Here is a 17,607-nt window from a genome sequence, read left to right as displayed (position 1 = left end):
CTACAGCACCTTCCAAAATGACTGGAAACCATTTTTAAGATGTGTTCTTCAGCTTCTAAAGATGCAACCTCTAAGTCAAGTGCCATTTATTCAGTGGGGAAAATATATAAGGTGGGATATTTCACCATGTATCTGATCAGAATAAATTGGGGTTAAGTTTATAATGTTCTGCTTTTGTTTTAACATCAGATAGCTTAGCACATGAATCACCCACTCACACATTACAAGTTAGAGTTGTCATTAATCCAATTATGACTGCTCGCTTACTTTGTAATATGAATCAGTAGAATAGTTTGCCTCAATTTAGGTCGTTGCCGTAATGTCCTTTTCCCAACCCCGCTATCTCCTTCTCAATAATGTTTGCCCTCTCATAACGGTTTTTCCTTCTCATTCCCTCGCTGTTTATCTGCCCTGCCTGGTGCTTAGACTGATGGATAGTCTGCCAGAGTCTGTCCAGCAGCTGTCAGTGAATGGAGCCAGCACAGGTAAGTCGCAACAATCTGAAGTTTCAAGACTTCACTGAAACATTTTATTTTAAACAAAATAATATATCTAAAAAGTGTGTTTACAACTCAAATTGCTTAACAGCAAAATGATCTTAAGGGATTGGCATTCTTCTACAGTATTTTATATGTCTTGTTTTGGTAACCCTAAAAAGGTAACCAATTTTACTCACTGGCTGGCAGGCCTCTTCATCAAAATGGATTGGAATGAACTGTTCAGACCAACCGGGCACTCAGATTTCCATTCTCCGTGTCAAACAGCTGAACACGACAGGTTAAAAAAAAAATAAAAATGGATTGGAAGTGTAGTAGTGCTGAAACAATCAATTGATTAACTCAAGTAATTCGATTAGAAAAGAGCTTCGAATCACATTTTGCTGCTTCGAGGATTCGTTTAGTTAGTGACGTTGCAATGGTTTGTTTTGAAGGGTATTATAATACTAAGGGGCTGTGAGATATCAATAGAACCGTTATGTGGCAAGATAACAATTATTCATAAAGTTAACAAAAAAAAAAAAAAATCACATTCATGAGCAATCTTCGAAAATTATGAACATTTCCGAAAGTATTCTGGAAACAACCGAATGGGGCTTTGACGTCACAGCAAGGAAACAAAAGGTCCAGGCAGGTGCCATCGTTGTTTATGGATGAGAGAGTTGCGTTCGTGTTTTATCAAAAAATCACTAAAATGGTTCAAACCTATCATGCTATGTGGTGTACAAATAGCCATTTGTCGCAATGTAGTACTCATGAGTTCCCGAACGCGAGAAAAAGAGCTGGACTACGCAGACAATGAGTAAAGTTCGTCCGTGCTAAGAAGGCTAATTTTGCAGACCCAGCCTCCTGCATGGTTTTGTGTGGTGCGCATTTTACACCTGAAAGCTATTTGAACTATGGACAAATGAAATCAGATTTTGCTAAGAAATTGCCGCTGAAAGCAGATGCGGTGCCCACCATACACGCGCAGCCACCTAAATGTCCCGAGATATCAAGAAAAACGACGATGACTGGCTCTGATGAGACCACCCCACCACCCCAGGCTAAGCAAAGGAGGGAAATGGCCAGAGTGAGTACTTTTTTATAATAAAAAACATCCCGCATTGGATATAGGACTGGACACATGTATAAATTATCGCTTGTAAAATATATACAGCAAATCCTCTAATCCCATTCATATTTGTGTCTGTTGGCAGAGCGAAAACCTATGATACCACAATAAATGATAATTATTCTACATATTACTTCATTTTGCGGTCACGGTGTATCAGCTTCACAAAGAGAAATGCAAAACCATTCGGTGTTTCCCACAGGATCTGTTGCCGGTGTTTCATCAGTGTGATTGCTCCCCTCAATGATCGTTTCATTAGGCTGCATTGGCTTTCGTTTGGGCTCAAATTGATAACCCCAAACACCAAAGAAAGGTTCATAACTCTCCTCGTCACCATTAGAAGTACGTTCGTTACGTCGGATTCGTCGCTGCAACTAGAAACAAAATGGTCCGCCATCATCGCCGCCATTCAGTACTAAGCACTCAGGCGGGCGTTTCCTGTTGTGATGTCACGCACACAATATGCTAGATTTGCGGGATCTCGGGCGCCGGTTGTTTTAGCTTGACAATCGATCCAAATTTCTATCATTTCTTGGTGTTGCGATGAGTGTAATTACACGAAGTGGCATGATATGAATCCAAAACGCATGCATTTATGGATAAATGATGGAATATTAGCATTTCCCCAGGTGTTGTAATACCCTTTAAAAGTGCTGCATTTAGTTTTATTGATTCGGGTGGATATACTGCCCTCGAGTGGCAACAGTGATTAACTCGTCTAGCATGGCTGAATACAGCTGCTCCCTGTTAAGACCAAGATAAGGTTTATTTTTGTTTGCGCTAATGTTTTTTTATGCATTTTTTATATAGTTTAGAAGTGTAACAATTTTTTTGTGGGAATATGTGTTTGAATGACTTGTTAAGAGCTTTGTAAAAAAAGAAAAAAAAAAAGTTTTATAGCTTTTAAGCCAGTGGACTTTTGCTGTATGCAAGTTGGCCAATTGTACTTTTGTTGTACTAAACTCTGGTATCTTAATTTATTTGAAATGCAAGTGTAATTTTGAGTAGTTTGAAGAAACATTTTACATTTTAACATTTTATTTTTCTATCTGCCTTTAGTGCTCTTTTGAAAGTGCAATCTTAGCAAGCCAAAATAAATGTGACAGCAGGCATAAATGCTTGTTTGTTTTACTTCTAAAATTTATTCTGCAGCACATTAAATTTTTATAATCTGATGACTCGATTATTCGAAATAATCGATAGATTAATCGATTACCTAAATAATCGATAGCTGCAGCCCTAAAGTCTAGTATAGTCAATGTCACTGAAACATGAGGCAGACCTCCCAATTTAAATGAATTGGACGTTTATTGACCCATAATACCATATCCACGTATGTTGATATCAGGGCTTTACGAGGTTGATGTATATTTTTTTAAATCGCCAAACTTTCAGGATGCCACGATTCAATCGTAAAGTCTGGGAACAGATGAACGCAAGTGTTGACGATGGTTGAATATTATCACCAATGTTCAACGACTTGCATGGATCAGAAGTCGTCAGAATGTAAACAAGCTTATTTTCTTATCCGTTTTAATTAATCTTTCTCAATTTAAATGTAAAAGACTGTTGAAATAGTCCATTTTAAGTGATACTGGTTGTCACATTTGTAATAATCTCTACTTAAGGTCCAAGGAACTGTAAAGTAATTGTACCATGAAATACTTGTTCGACTACTATATCAAAATCGGACTTGCTTTATTACTTCTAAAAGGAGAAGTCAAATGTGTATGGTTAAGGAACGAATAGTCCTCTGCTGACAAAGCCAAGCTGCCTGTCAGAGATAAGACAAGGGGTATGTGTCAAATGCAATTTCTGAGTCAATGATACAAGTTCTAAAGATCTATGTGTAATACACAGAATGCCCTGGATCTGGTTGACGCACATGTTGAGTGGACTATGCTGCCTAATTCTAAGAGGAAAGTTGCATAAGTCCTTTGTGAAGGTTAAGATGTAAAGCTGACAAGATTAATCGAATACCCAAGAAGGCTTTAACAGTCAAATTTATGTACAACTAAACGGCGCCTTCTTGCCTTTAATAATGAGTGTTCAAATTCCTGTTCAAATTTTAAAATGAACTGAGCAGTTCATAGTTTGATTCAAAATTTTGAGCTAAAGTTCGAGGTTCCAAAAAATGAACTTTCGTAGTTCTATTCTTTCTTCTCCCCAATAATTGCTGCAATTTATTATTGACAGTCGATATGGAACCACGGACAGCAATTACTTTATCTGCTTAAACACTTAAACTGTCAGATTCAATTTCAAATCCGCATCGGCACTGACCTGTTCGTAAAACACGCTTAAATGTTGGTACTGAGCCGTTGTTCTGTCGGATTTTGCACCTCATCAGAAATTGCAACTTTGCGGTTCTGCACATGCGTGTAACATTACAAACAGCCGTGAATGCAGCGATTCCAGAGTAAAGACAAAAAACTTTCTACAAAGTAAGGAATAAGTACTCACGTTTGGTCCTGGATGCACATGAAGGAAAGTTCACATACTGCCATGTGGCTGTGCTCAATTCGACTTCTCTCTTACTGTTAACGTTATCCCCGTGCCGTTAAACATTTACGCTGTATTCATGTTGCACGTTTTTGGTGTAACTTGTTTATTCAGCACCTTTGGATAATATTGAGTCTGAATGTAAAAGAATGCTTATTCGCCGCCATTAAAAACCCCTGGTAATGTGAGCTGCCATGATCGGCAGCTTGGGTTGCCAGGTTGGATAGTTTAAGGTTTGGTTTTTATAGTGTGTTTTTTAGCTTATGGCTTTATCTGCGGCTTTGTCGGAAAGGCTCTCGTTACCCCCCATAGTTGTGACTTTGGAGTGACATGTAGAAGACAGACTGCTCAGGATCACTTTTAACATGTGGTGTTTATTGCCGCGAACACAACACGTCCGGCTGCCTCAAACGTCGCCACACACACATCCACTCCAGCGCGGGCTTCACTATCTCCCCTCCGCTTATGCGCACACAGAGCCTGTCGGTTCTAAAGAAGCACTTTATAAAATTCAGAACTCATGAACGAAGTTATGAACACTGGTAACAACCGCTAGAATGTACACGATCACAGTAACGTTCATGAGAAAGAAATATGATGCGTTCAATTCACGTTCGCCCAAAATATTAACGTCTTCATGCACTACACTGTTATCATATGAAGTAATGGTGACTGATGTCATCTTTGTGGAGGAATAGTCTGGAGTCAAGTGTGCTACTCGCTGAGCTAAACTCTTACTTTAATTAAGATTTAAGTCACCCACTCTGTGCCTCTCTTTTCTTCAGCTGAGGTTGCTTCCCTGCTCCTGTATGTGAAGTCTCTGAACTTCCATGACAAGCCTGACTACCAGCGTTTAAGGCAAATATTGTCTACTGGGACAAAGGAAAAACTGGATTTCTCTGTACCACGTGGAGTCGGGGAGAAGAAGTCAGCGTCTAAGGCGCTTGAGCCCCCCAACAGGGGCAAGGTGAGAACATATAAGGAAGGGGTGCCCGGAGTTAAGTCTTTAGGTGCCATTGTCGATGATCAACATCCTTTCTGTTGTGGATTTAAATGAGTTTATCACTAGTAGACATCCATCCATTTCCAGAGGCAATGAATTGCATGTCTTTTGGTGTAAATATCCGAGAATATAATATGGATGCCTGCAGCGTAAATACCAGTAGATAAAATGGCGATGTCCCTATCACATATTTTTGCACCCGAGTCCGAGTCACCTGATATTGAGAATCTGCCGATACAGTCCCGATCAGATACTGAAAAAACTTTTCCTTTTTTTCCCCCTCAAGCGTGGTACTGTCTCACCATCCTGCCTTTATAATAGGAGTGGGATCCTCTGGGTACCTCACGATACGATACGATTTGTGATACAAAGCTCACGATAACGATGATCTGACGATATGGCGATACAACAATTATCGATACATTGGTCTGGAAATCATTCTAGGATATTCTACAAACAACTAATAAACAGAAAAACAAGTTTCTGCTGCGAATTGTAATGAGTTTACCACTAATAGACGTCCAATCCATTTGAAGTGGGAGGGTGGCAGCGAATGAACATTCGTTCATTCGCTGCCATCCCTCCCACTTCAAACAGATTGAACGTCTATGGTGGTCAGTGGCAGCCAATGCCAGGCAATGAGGTAATTTTGGGCCATTTAAGGTCATTTACCTGTTGATGTTGAATTACTTCCTGTTGATTTTGGGGTATTTTATGGGTCACTTCCTGTTTGTTTTGAGTTACAGAACAGGAAGTGACTTGGGAATCACCCAAATGAATAGGCAGTGACTCAAACTCAATAGGAAATGCCCTAAAATGAACCGCAGGTGACCTGTAAATGCCCTGAAAATTGGACAGAATGACTGTGAATGCTCTGGTTTCGAATGAACTATCGTTCCCAGTCTAAATGGATTGGGCGTCGTGCACTGTCAATGCAGCCTTAAGAGTTAACTGAGACACTATTAGGGTGGAAGATTTTGGTAGCAACTTGATGGTTCCTTTTTATTTTTTTCCACATTGACACCTTTTTAAAACGATATCTCGATTCTTGACAGGAGCATATCGATAACCTTTTGGGACACAAAGTATCACGATATATCACCATTTCGATATTTTTTCAGACCCCTACTTTATAATGTGAATTATTTTTAAAGAAGAATAACGTAGAAAAATGCTTGTCTGAATTGAATGCTTCCACTCGTGCTTTGACTCTCACGCAGCTGAGAATAGCCTCATTTACACAATGAGTTGCCATAGCACACTTATGCAAGTTTAACGAGGATTGAAACATTTGCGCCTTTGATATCAGTGCTAACAAGCTTCCCTGACAAGATCAAAGCTACAAACCTGTCAGTCATCGTTACTTTTAAGTACCAAACACAAGCCGAACAGTTTACTTTTAAGTACCAAACACAAGCCGAACAGTTTGGCCGCATTGCTTAGCAGCAGCAGGAGGTGGAAGGGTGTGGAGCTTTATGAACATGAAGCAGAAAAATATTTTTTGAATTAGAAACCCGATCCTTTTCACCTGATTTTGATCCTCTAAACAATTGCACGATCGGCCCGATTTCCGATAACGTGATCTGATCGGGACATCCCTTAATATAAAAAGTACACTGTTCTTGTAAAATTTGATAGGTGTGTCATGTTGTCCAACAATTACACTAAATTGATTTCTACTGTCACAACACTAGCTCCTGAGCGCTTAGAAATTCATTCTTTAATATATAAATATATCATAAATAGTAATATAAAACAACATTTAGTCAGTTTTAGAATGCATTCAGCAAATTGGCCACCGGTCACAAGTATGCCAATTTGTGCTGCTGAGTCTCTTAACCTCGTGTGCAATGTGACCATATTGAGGGGCAGCATGTCTACCAGAGGTGAGCAGGTCCAACACTGAAGGATTCTCACCCAATTCACCACAATCACTTCCCGACCCCTCAGGCCACCGTTTCAAGAAGTTGATGACACACACTTTATGTGTCCAATTATGCTCACTCCCCTTTTTCTCTCCTCGCCGAGTCATTTAATTTCCATGTGAAAGTGTTGGCCGGTTTGATCCCTAGTTAAACAGAAGTGGCCATTTATAGGGCAGTTTAGTGAAGAGATGAAATGTCAGCAGAGACAAAGGCCATTCTCAGATACATTAGTCACCAGTGTCATTTGGTCAATTATTATTTGCAGCTATATTCAGCGAAAGCCAGCAAGTTAAACAATGAAGAAAATACTTGTTTACAAGCCCGCAGTGGCTAATCGGAAGAACCGGGACAAATCCTGGTGGGTCGGCCTGACGTTTGGGCCAGGGAGCCCGGTGTTAATATACTTTCTTTTTTTTTTTTTTTTAAGTATATTGCTATGATTTTATGGTTTGGTGTTCATTCATGCAAGGTGGATAAAAAATAAAAGCAAGGATATTATATGGAAAAGATGAGGGGAAAGTGCTTGAAAATGATGCAGCAAAATGTGCAAAAAATTGCCAGTTTATTTTTTATTGTTTAAAATAAAACCTGCTCATGGTCTGAAACGATAGAGGATGACAATAAATCTGGTAAGGCATGATGTTGAATAAAATGCAACTTGCACAGTGCGAAGCGACAACAACACATAACTGGGGAAACGTTGTTTTGTTGCCCCTGACAGGCAAGATGCAGCAGCACCAAGCACCAGCCAGCCATGAGCTCAATAGAGGTGCAGAATGGCCAGGTAGGATTGCTCTGTTAACTGAGTGAATATTAGAAAATAATATCAGAGTATCCACTTTGAGCCCTATGATGACACCAGCATGAACAATCACATGGCGTCTTTAAAGCGCCATTAAAAAAAACGATATCCCATAGAGTCTGGATTAGTTATGTCATTCTGTAAAACAAAAACAAAAAAAAAAACCTGCTGTGAACAGTGCAATACATATTCTTTATGTTTATGGATTAGCTATTAGTAAGCACTAATTTGCTTGATGTTTGACGGTAAATGAACTAAATAACTACAAGCTACATATTGTTTTTTTTACCATGCCCAAAGCGCTTTACGTTACCACAAATTCATGTACAAATTTTGCTGCCATGCAAGGCGCTGCCAACCCACTGGGACAAATTAGGGTGATGATTGATTGATGTTGCAGAAAAGAACATTCTGAGACACTATTTGTGAAATCCAAGCAGTGATCTATCGTAATTTTCGTACTATAAGCCACTAATTTTTCCCCTTATTTTGAATCCTGCGGTTTATAGTCCGGTGCAGCTTATATGTTGATTTATTTGGGTGAAAAGGTAACACTTTATTTGACAGCGGAGTCACAAGACTGCCATAAGACGGTCCTAATTATGACATGACACTGTCATGAGTATCAATGAATGCTTATGACGGTTGTCATTTAGTGTCATCCGGCAAATTATGTCACCAACTCCATTTCGCAAAACGATATCTGTCATAAGAATTCATTAATGGTCATGGCTAGAGTGGTGCGAAATTTCCGATTCTTAGATTACTCGCGATTTGGCCGTGGAAGATTCGAGAACGATTCACAAACATCCAAATTCTGATTATTGAATTATACCAGGTAAAGCAAAACTAACACACAGTCTGCGCGATCTTCGGGGCGCAATGAGGAACGGACCGAGAGTAAATATCATGTTCAATTCATGCCGCTAGATAAAAAAAAAAAAATCATACCTGACTGCGGCCAACAGCCGCACAAACAAACAACGCCCAGTTGCTAGTTGCTGCAAACATACGGCCACATGCCCAACCTTACGTACGGCTATTGTAGATATCACATATATGTAAAACTAGATGCAAATTGACAGACGACAGCCGTGTTAGAACATGTATTAGAGAACTAGATGAGAAATGACAGACTCGGCCGGCGTTAGTAAACAGCCGCCATCTTAAAGCAGTAGACTTTTCTAGAAGGCTCTGTTGTAGCGAACTTAACTTGTTATCTAAAAAAAACTTCTAAATCGGCAAAATCTTGACTGGAATCGATCTTTAAATGATGAAACAGTTTTAAAACTTTGATATGTCCAAAGTAGACTGAAGGGAAATTATGGAAGAACACAGAGCAATCTTAACAATTTTCAACAACTTTAATGGTTGATTCACAACATTAAATTAACTGAATGTAGTTTAAAGCTGTTGATACAGAATGGGGACTTGAGTATTTTATTTACTGTTTTGAACTGTTAACTTACTAAAATAGTAGGATTTTTGAACAATTTTGGAACTAATGTACAAAACATTAAGGGGGGGGGCATCAATCGATTTATAATCGAATCGGAGCCTCTGAATCGTAATCGTATTCGAATCGTTAGGTTTCCAAAGATTCCCACCTCTAGTCATGGCTGTTTTTTGACAGTCTTATGTCACCACTGTCAAAGTGTTACCAAATACCATGACTAGAAAACAAAGAAACAACTAGAACCGTAACTGACGAAACAATTGGCACAGAACATGAATTTTAATTTTAATTCCCACCTGTGGCGCTGCAATCAAGGCTAGGAGGCATGTTGGACGACAACAGTGTTGACAGCAGAGGTAGTTTCTCCCCCAAGGGAGCAGTGATGGCCAAATGAAGCTTCTTGAAGCAATGAAGCTTTGCAGGCAATTTGTTCAAAGCTTAATGACGTCAGTTTAGTCTTATTAGAGTCTTATGATGCCGCTGTCAAATAAAGTGTTACCGGTTAATATCTTTGGTGTAAATATCCCATGACATAGTGAGCATAACAGTGGGGAAAATAAGTATTTAGTCAACCACCAATTGTTCAAGTTCTCCTACTTGAAAATATTAGAGAGGCCTGTAATTGTCAACATGGGTACATGTGACATTTTCCACCATGATTTGCAAATAAATTCTTTAAAATCAAACAATGTGATTTTGTTTTTGTCTTTTTCCCACATTCTGTGTCTCATGGTTGAGGTTTACCTACAGTATATTGACAATTAAAGGCCTCTCTAATGTTTTGAAGTGGGAGAACTTGCACAATTAGTGGTTGACTAAATACTTATTTGCCCCACTGTACGTCCTGCGGCTTATATTCCAGTGCGGTTTATCTATAAAATAGTTTTTGTGTCAGATTTGGTGGGTGGCGGCATATTGTCATGTGCGCCTTATAGTCTGAAAATTACGGTAGTTGTTTTAGTTAAAAGCTGCTGGTTTTTGCACATTTGGCTGCAGTGTAGGAACAATTGTTTTAGAGTGCAATACTTGAATTTTTTTTCATATATATTTTTAAAATTCATTTTTAAATTTGTTGAAAAGGATGTTGTGTTGGAAAGAATGTTGGAGATCTGCACTCAAGTTGAAATAAATCCCCATTTTGAAACAACACGTTACTTGCACTGAATTGGATTTTTTTAAAAAGAAAAATACACTGAATTACAAGGCTTTAGAGCAGTGGCTCTTAACTGGGGTTCGGTGAAGGTTAAAAACGAAATTTTGTACACTGACTAAATCTTCGCTACGTTTTATCCAATAGGAGGAGAAATCAGTTTGCTCAGTGGAAGGTGTATGAGGAAGTATAACAGATTCACAGACAGCGTGAACTGCGTAGATAATTCAGAAAAAAAATTGCGTCATTTTACACCATGAAAATAGTATGTGATGCAAGGATGTGACAATAAAATGAGAATGTAGACATGAAAACAAAAAAGGAAGAGTGGGAAATGAAATGAGTTTAATTTCATTTACCAACGTAAAAAATCGACAGCAAAAGGCAAAGTAATTTGTATTAAATTTGAAATCTGGAAGAAAGTTGGTAAGGAATTCACTTAATTGTTAGCTTGCTAGGTTTTGAATTTAAAAAAATTATTATGAAATTCCGATGGGTTCGGTGTCGGTACCCTTAGCAAGATTAAGAACCACTGCTTTAGGGAACACTGTACTTGACATGTAATGTTATACATAATACAGTATTTAAATATATATATAAATGATATAAAGTGTGCGTCTGAGACATGAAACTCCAGGGCTGAAAATGGGTCCCACTGCTTGTATTATTATTTTTTTTAAGTTGAAATTTGTGTTGTATTTTAATGTTGCAGAGAAAAGCAAAAGGTCAAGGTGTCTCCAAAGCCAAGCCTGTAGCCATTGGAGAGGAGGATGACGACGAGGAGGATGACGACGAGGAGGATGAGGGAGGGAGAGAGAAGAAACTAAAACAAGCAAGTTGCAACAGAAGACGGCAAAACGTTCCACAGGTAGGGTCTGGAAAAATTATAACAATCCCATTGTTAGGGAATCTTTGGCATGAGGCCGATTTGATACATGTAGGGTTCGTGCACCTTTTTCATCGCCAAATTCAAGCACTTTTTAAGGACTTTCAAGACAAATTTTCTAGTTTGTTCCAGTACCTTTTTAAACTTTATCCTACTTAAAAAAACTTTTTTTGTGACGGGGCAGAAATAAAGTACGCGGCTTTCTCACAAGTACGCAAACACCTTTCAAATTGTTCTGCGACCCCAGAGACTTTAGAAATTTAGTTTGAAAGGTACCAATTCTGAAACCCCCTGGAAGGGTGTGTTCCCAGCGGCAGTGAGTGTTTTGTGCCAAACTCTGTCCAATAGCAGAGGGGCTGGCATAGTGATAGCATGCTGTTCGGTGGACAGGGACACACGTCACTGGCAAGTAAACCTTAATAAATGCATTTTCTTGAAATTTGGGACACTTAAAAAACGGCTCTCACGCCTCCAATTGCTAAGCTAAATGATATCTCGATGTACGTTTGTGTGGAACTACAGTTCACAACAACAAAAACTATTCTGTTCCTGCCGAAAGTAGTAAAGCGCTTTACAAGGTTATTACCGTATTGGCCCGAATAAAGATGGTAGTTTTTGCATTGAAATTAGACTGAAAAAGAGGGTGTCGTCTTATATTCGCGGTTTAGACGTTATACCCATTCACGACACTAGATGGCGCCAGATATCATTGAAGCGATGTTCTGTCATGACAGATCTCAGCTACTCAAGTTTAACCAGTTTGCATTGTTTTATTGCAATGTTTTTCCTTATTCAAATTTGTTTCAAGACTACATTTACAGTTAGACTTCACTTTGATGGTTAATGCAGGTATTGCTATTTTGTTGTGTTATCACAATAGATTGGTTTATTTACATTTCAAAAACCAGAAGCCATTCATTTACGAATGTGATTGGACTTTAGTTTACATGTTTAAATGTTCAGATATTAAGATTTGAATGAGGCAAAATAACATGTTTTTTTCCTCAAATATATTGTTATAATCATTTGTTTTGGATTTACTGTAATGTTCTGTCTAAAAATTAATTTGGTGTTCAAAAAGTTTTTTCAAACTTGAGTCTTGAAAAAGAGGGGGTCGTCTCATATTCGGGCCAATACGGTACAATCTCTCCTACTCCTTAAAATAAGACTCGCTGTTTTCTTGTGCAACAAGTAGAATCGATCGAGAACCAGGCGAGTGGGCCGAGTCCCAGCTGGATTAAACAGTGACTGGCAGGGGGCAATTTGATTCGATTCTAAGAATCCCGAAAGTACACTTTAAGACAATTATTGCGATATTTGTATATCACTTTAGAAAAATCAAAATAGACATACACTCACCGGCCACTTTATTAGGTACACCATGCTCGTAACGGGTTGGACCCCCTTTTGCCATCAGAACTGCCTCAAATCTTCGTGGCATAGATTCAACAAGGTGCTGGAAGCATTCCTCAGAGAGTTTGGTCCATATTGACATGATGGCATCAAACAGTTGGTGCAGATTTGTCGGCTGCACATCCATGATGCGAATCTCCCGGTCCACCACATCCCAGATATGCTCTATTGGATTGAGATCTGGTGACTGTGGAGGCCATTTGAGTACAGTGAACTCATTGTCATGTTCAAGAAACCAGTCTGAGATGATTCCAGCTTTATGACATGGCGCATTATCCTGCTGAAAGTAGCCATCAGAAGTTGGGTACATCGTGGTCATAAAGGGATGGACATGGTCAGCAACAATACTCAGGTAGGCTGTGGCGTTCCAACGATGCTCAATTGGTACCAAGGGGCCCAAAGAGTGCCAAGAAAATATTCCCCACACCATTACACCACCATCACCAGCCTGAACCGTTGATACAAGGCAGGATGGATCCATGATTTCATGTTGTTGACGCCAAATTCTGACCCTACCATCCGAATGTCGCAACAGAAATAGAGACTCATCAGACCAGGCAACGTTTTTCCAATTTCGATGAGCTTGTGCAAATTGTAGCCTGTTTCCTGTTCTTAGCTGAAAGGAGTGGCACCCGGCGTGGTCTGCTGCTGCTGTAGCCCATCTGCCTCAAAGTTCGACGTACTGTGGGTTCAGAGATGCTCTTCTGCCTACCTTGGTTGTAACGGGTGGTTATTTGAGTCACTGTTGCCTTTCTATCAGCTTGAACCAGTCTGGCCATTCTCCTCTGACTTCTGGCATCAACAAGGCATTTCCGCCCACAGAACTGCCGCTCACTGGATATTTTTTCTTTTTCGGACCATTCTCTGTAAACCCTAGAGATGGTTGTGCGTGAAAATCTCAGTAGATCAGCAGTTTCTGAAATAATCAGACTAGCCCTTCTGGCACCAACAACCATGTCACGTTCAAAGTCACTCAAATGACCTTTTTCCCCCATACTGATGCTCGGTTTGAACTGCAGGAGATTGTCTTAAACCATGTAGAGCTGAAACGAATACTCGAGCAGCTCGAGTTTAAAAACTGATCAGAGTAATTTTATTCACCTCGAGTAATCGTTTATTTTGACAGCTCTAAGTATCACGTTTTGCTCGGACTACTTTTAATGCGGGACAACGCGCTGATGTCACGTGCGGAGAGGAAGAAGGGAAAAAAACAAAACAAAACAAAAAAACTTACTGCAGCCGACAGCCTCTACAAACGACGCCGACGTTGCTAAATACTAGCCCGCATGATGCTACGTTGGTAGCAGGTAGCGTCTGATGCGTCTCATAGAGATCACATGTATGTTGAACTAGATGCGAAATGACAGACTCGGCCGCGTCTGGGCAGCGTTAGTAAACAGCCGCCATCTTAAAGCAGAAGAGCGCTAAGCGCTAATAAATAAGATTAACGTTACTGTCATTACTAGCTCACGTAACGTTAGCCCTGCAGAGGGCTAGGTTTCTATTAATTATGACCACTGTCGATGCGTGGCTAACGTGTCTTACATACAGGCTTTAACATAACATAGCATTGTGGAGTGATGAGGGTGTAAAATAAAAACTTAATCATGCTAACTATCAATTTTAGCTCAGTAGTCATTGCTGGATAAAACACCAAGTAGCACTGGTCCCTAATGTGCTCCAATACAGCCTGTATCATACATTTATTTTGAACACTGCAAAAACTCAAAATCCTATCAGGACTTACAGTTTAGACTAACTTAAAACTTATCTAGAACTTAAAAATGGCTTGACACAAATAGAAATTCAATTGAAACACGTGGGGAAAAATCCTAACTTTTAAGTGATGTGTGTTATCAAGCGTAACGGCATTTTTGGGTATATATATATATATATATATATATATATATATATATATATATATATATATATATATATATTAGGGCTGTCAAACGATTAAAAATTATAATCGAGTTAATTACAGCTTAAAAATTAATTAATCGTAATTAATCGCAATTAATCGCAATTCAAACTATCTATATAATATGCCATATTTTTCTGCAAATTATTGTTGGAATGGAAAGATAGGACGCAAGATGGATATATATATATATATATATATATATTCAGCATGCGGTACTTAAGGACTGTATTTGTTTATTATAAAAATAAATCAACAAGATGGCATTAACATTATTAACATTCTGTTAAAGTGATCCATGGATAGAAAGACTTGTAGTTCTTTATGAAAAATGTTTGTACAAGTTATAGAAATTTTATATTAAAACCCCTCTTAATGTTTTCGTTTTAATAAAATTTGTAAAATTTTCAATCAAAAAATAAACTTGTAGCCCGCCATTGTTGATGGCAACAATTACTTACACTATAAAATCACTCGCACCCAAGCGCCAGCAGAGGGCAGCAAAACTCCGCAAAACACAATTAACAAGTTGGCCTTTCACTCCTCTGTCATTTAAATCTGTCTGAGCTGGGCCAAGTGCGTTAATCGCGTCAAATTTTTTAACGGGATTAATTTAAAAAATTAATTAACGCCCGTTAACGCGATAATTTTGACAGCCCTAATATATATATATATATATATATATATATTTTTTTTTTTTTTTAATAATATCTATAAGTTTTTTGAGTGAAAGCAGTGAATTAGTCTTTTTTTTTTTATTCTAGTTACATCTGAGATGCAATTGATGGCTGTTTTCAACAATATACATCGAAAATAAAGACATTGATTGACTGAAAATGGTTCAAGATTAGATGAAATGTCTTGTTTTCTCATGTATATTTATAATTGCTCTTCACCTAAAAATTTATTTGTTTTATCCGATTACTCGATTACTAAAATATTCAATAGCTGCAGCCCTAAAACCATGCCTACATGCACTGAGTTGCCGCCATGTGATTGGCTGATTAGAAATTAAGTGTTAACGAGCAGTTGGACAGGTGTACCTAATAAAGTGGCCGGTGAGTGTAGACTGTAATTGTCTTTTTCCCCCATTTGTAGAAGAGCGATCGAGTCACAAGATCACTGAGGTCGAGGGCTGGGACTCTGAAGTCTTACAAGGAAGATGACAGCACGAATGATGATGACGACGAAGAAGAGGAGGAGAAAGAAGAGGATGTCAGAAGCAACCCCATTGATCCGCGTTACATAAGAGGCCCCCCAAAAGGAAAGAGAGGGCGTCCTAAAATGGTGTGAGAACGAGAACTCCGTGCCGATTGCTTGCTAGAATTTCTACACCAAAATAAAAAATTAAGTTAGAAATATTTTCTTTTTATTTGAATGTTTCAGCAAATACTTCAATAAAAACTTTCAAATCTCATTTTTTCTTCCTCCACTTGGCTGGATTAGCATTCAATCAGTTTCTTTGAGTTGATGTGGCACGCAAAGCCACTTCTCAGGACTGCAGAGCTGCCATTTTCACAGTAATGGGCTGAAATAGAAAGAGCGCTGCTTATTAGTCAAATAATGCTTTATGAAGGATACTTTACAACAATGTAATAAAATGCGCTCTCATTTCTGACTACCTGCGATATCAAATACACTGGAAGGCACGCTCACAAATAAGTTCACTTTTGACTTTGATTCAATGACACGCAGCATTCACTGGCACATAATTTACTCACTCCTTTATAATGATAGAACGAGTAGCTTCACGATGAATGCGGCACCTTTTTCTGCTGCCAATAGCCTTTCAGCAAAGACAAGGCCACGCGATGTACCTAGCTATACTAATTAAGCATGTTGAATATCCATTGACTATACAGCAAAGGCCTTTATGAAGGCGCTGTCAGTCACAATGTGCGGGCGTACCTTGCTGCAATAAGGACACTCTCCAAAAACCGTGTTAAAGCTTTGCCTGCTGGCAGGTAGCACACGCAGCCACTGGAAGGGAAAAAGACAAAAGAGAAAAGACTACTTAATCAAATCGTCACCTTGAATCCGACGTGTCAAGTGGTAACATTTGTTTAAATGTACTGTACACTTGAAAAAGGTTCAAGTAATACTTTGCAAAGTTGCGTTTAAAAGTCTCACCATATTTTCCCAACCTTTGCTGGTTTTTAATAAGACAGAAGCCGTTTGATTGGAGCACAATGCTTCGGTATACTTTATGGAATTTAATTTTGGTTGTAAAGGTTTGGAAATTTTCCATATTAACTCATTTGCTCGTATAAACGTATAAAGACGTTCTATTTTTAAATGCTTAACTGTCCCACAAACGTATTTATACGTCTTTTGCGTTTTTTTTTGTACAAGAAGCAGCTTACGATCTATCGCCGAAACAAAAAACAAGCCTTATAACCAATTTTAAAGCAATAAAACTGGCCACTGGAGGGCAGTAGCGCATTTGTTAAGACCTCACAACCCAATTCAAACAGTACAACTTTATTAGGGAAGTTAGCAGAGCCCCTCCGCAGCTTGCTGCCCAGGTCCACCGCACGCTCGAGTGTCCTGCACGGAAACACGCACGGCCAAACCAGTTCCCCCCCAGGAACATAAGTTCCCCAGGCGAACGAGACAGTGGTCACCACAAAAAAAAAAAAGACTAAAAAAAATCCATCTTTACGAGACAGTCGGCAATGAGGGAAAAGTTTAACCGCTGTCGCAGCCACAAAACGTCATCTCTCAGTTAGGTAAGTGTGAATAAATTACTTTGCTATCAAAAGCTCTATTTGGCTGGTTGTTCATGTTATTTTGTAAAAGGAAAACATTATTCAGATGTTTGGGATGTCACTGAAGCAAAAAATAGCCGTGTTAAAGTCAAAGTTATGTTTGAAATTTTTGCGTTTACAAAAAGCTCATTTTCTCCGTTTTTTCATCAGAAATTGGAAAATTGCTCAAA

General features: G+C 38.9%; 2 protein-coding genes across 7 annotated transcripts in view; one reads left to right on the top strand and one right to left on the bottom strand.

Moving 5' to 3' along the window:
- vrk2 (VRK serine/threonine kinase 2) overlaps window positions 1-16,086 on the top strand; it is a 28,415-nt gene extending 12,329 nt beyond the window's left edge. For 3 of the 4 annotated variants that reach the window (XM_057848162.1, XM_057848161.1, XM_057848160.1), the window contains 5 exons: window positions 427-485; window positions 4,899-5,080; window positions 7,763-7,825; window positions 11,162-11,317; window positions 15,768-16,086. In XM_057848162.1, coding sequence (XP_057704145.1) covers window positions 427-485; window positions 4,899-5,080; window positions 7,763-7,825; window positions 11,162-11,317; window positions 15,768-15,962 — 655 coding nt within the window. In that variant the 3' untranslated portion in view covers window positions 15,963-16,086. The remainder of the gene's footprint in view (window positions 1-426; window positions 486-4,898; window positions 5,081-7,762; window positions 7,826-11,161; window positions 11,318-15,767) is intronic. The other variant, XM_057848163.1, reaches the window with a different exon arrangement.
- The window catches only part of fancl (FA complementation group L), a 63,108-nt gene continuing 61,570 nt past the window's right edge, over window positions 16,070-17,607 (bottom strand). For all 3 annotated transcript variants that reach the window (XM_057848164.1, XM_057848166.1, XM_057848165.1), the window contains 2 exons: window positions 16,578-16,649; window positions 16,070-16,197 (listed from right to left, as the gene is read on the bottom strand). In XM_057848164.1, coding sequence (XP_057704147.1) covers window positions 16,162-16,197; window positions 16,578-16,649 — 108 coding nt within the window. In that variant the 3' untranslated portion in view covers window positions 16,070-16,161. The remainder of the gene's footprint in view (window positions 16,198-16,577; window positions 16,650-17,607) is intronic.

Source organism: Corythoichthys intestinalis, chromosome 10 (assembly GCF_030265065.1).
Source record: "Corythoichthys intestinalis isolate RoL2023-P3 chromosome 10, ASM3026506v1, whole genome shotgun sequence".
Taxonomy (NCBI): Eukaryota; Metazoa; Chordata; class Actinopteri; order Syngnathiformes; family Syngnathidae; genus Corythoichthys; species Corythoichthys intestinalis.
The sequence above is the reverse complement of the archived record's forward strand: the minus strand, read 5'-3'. Positions and strand labels throughout refer to the sequence as shown.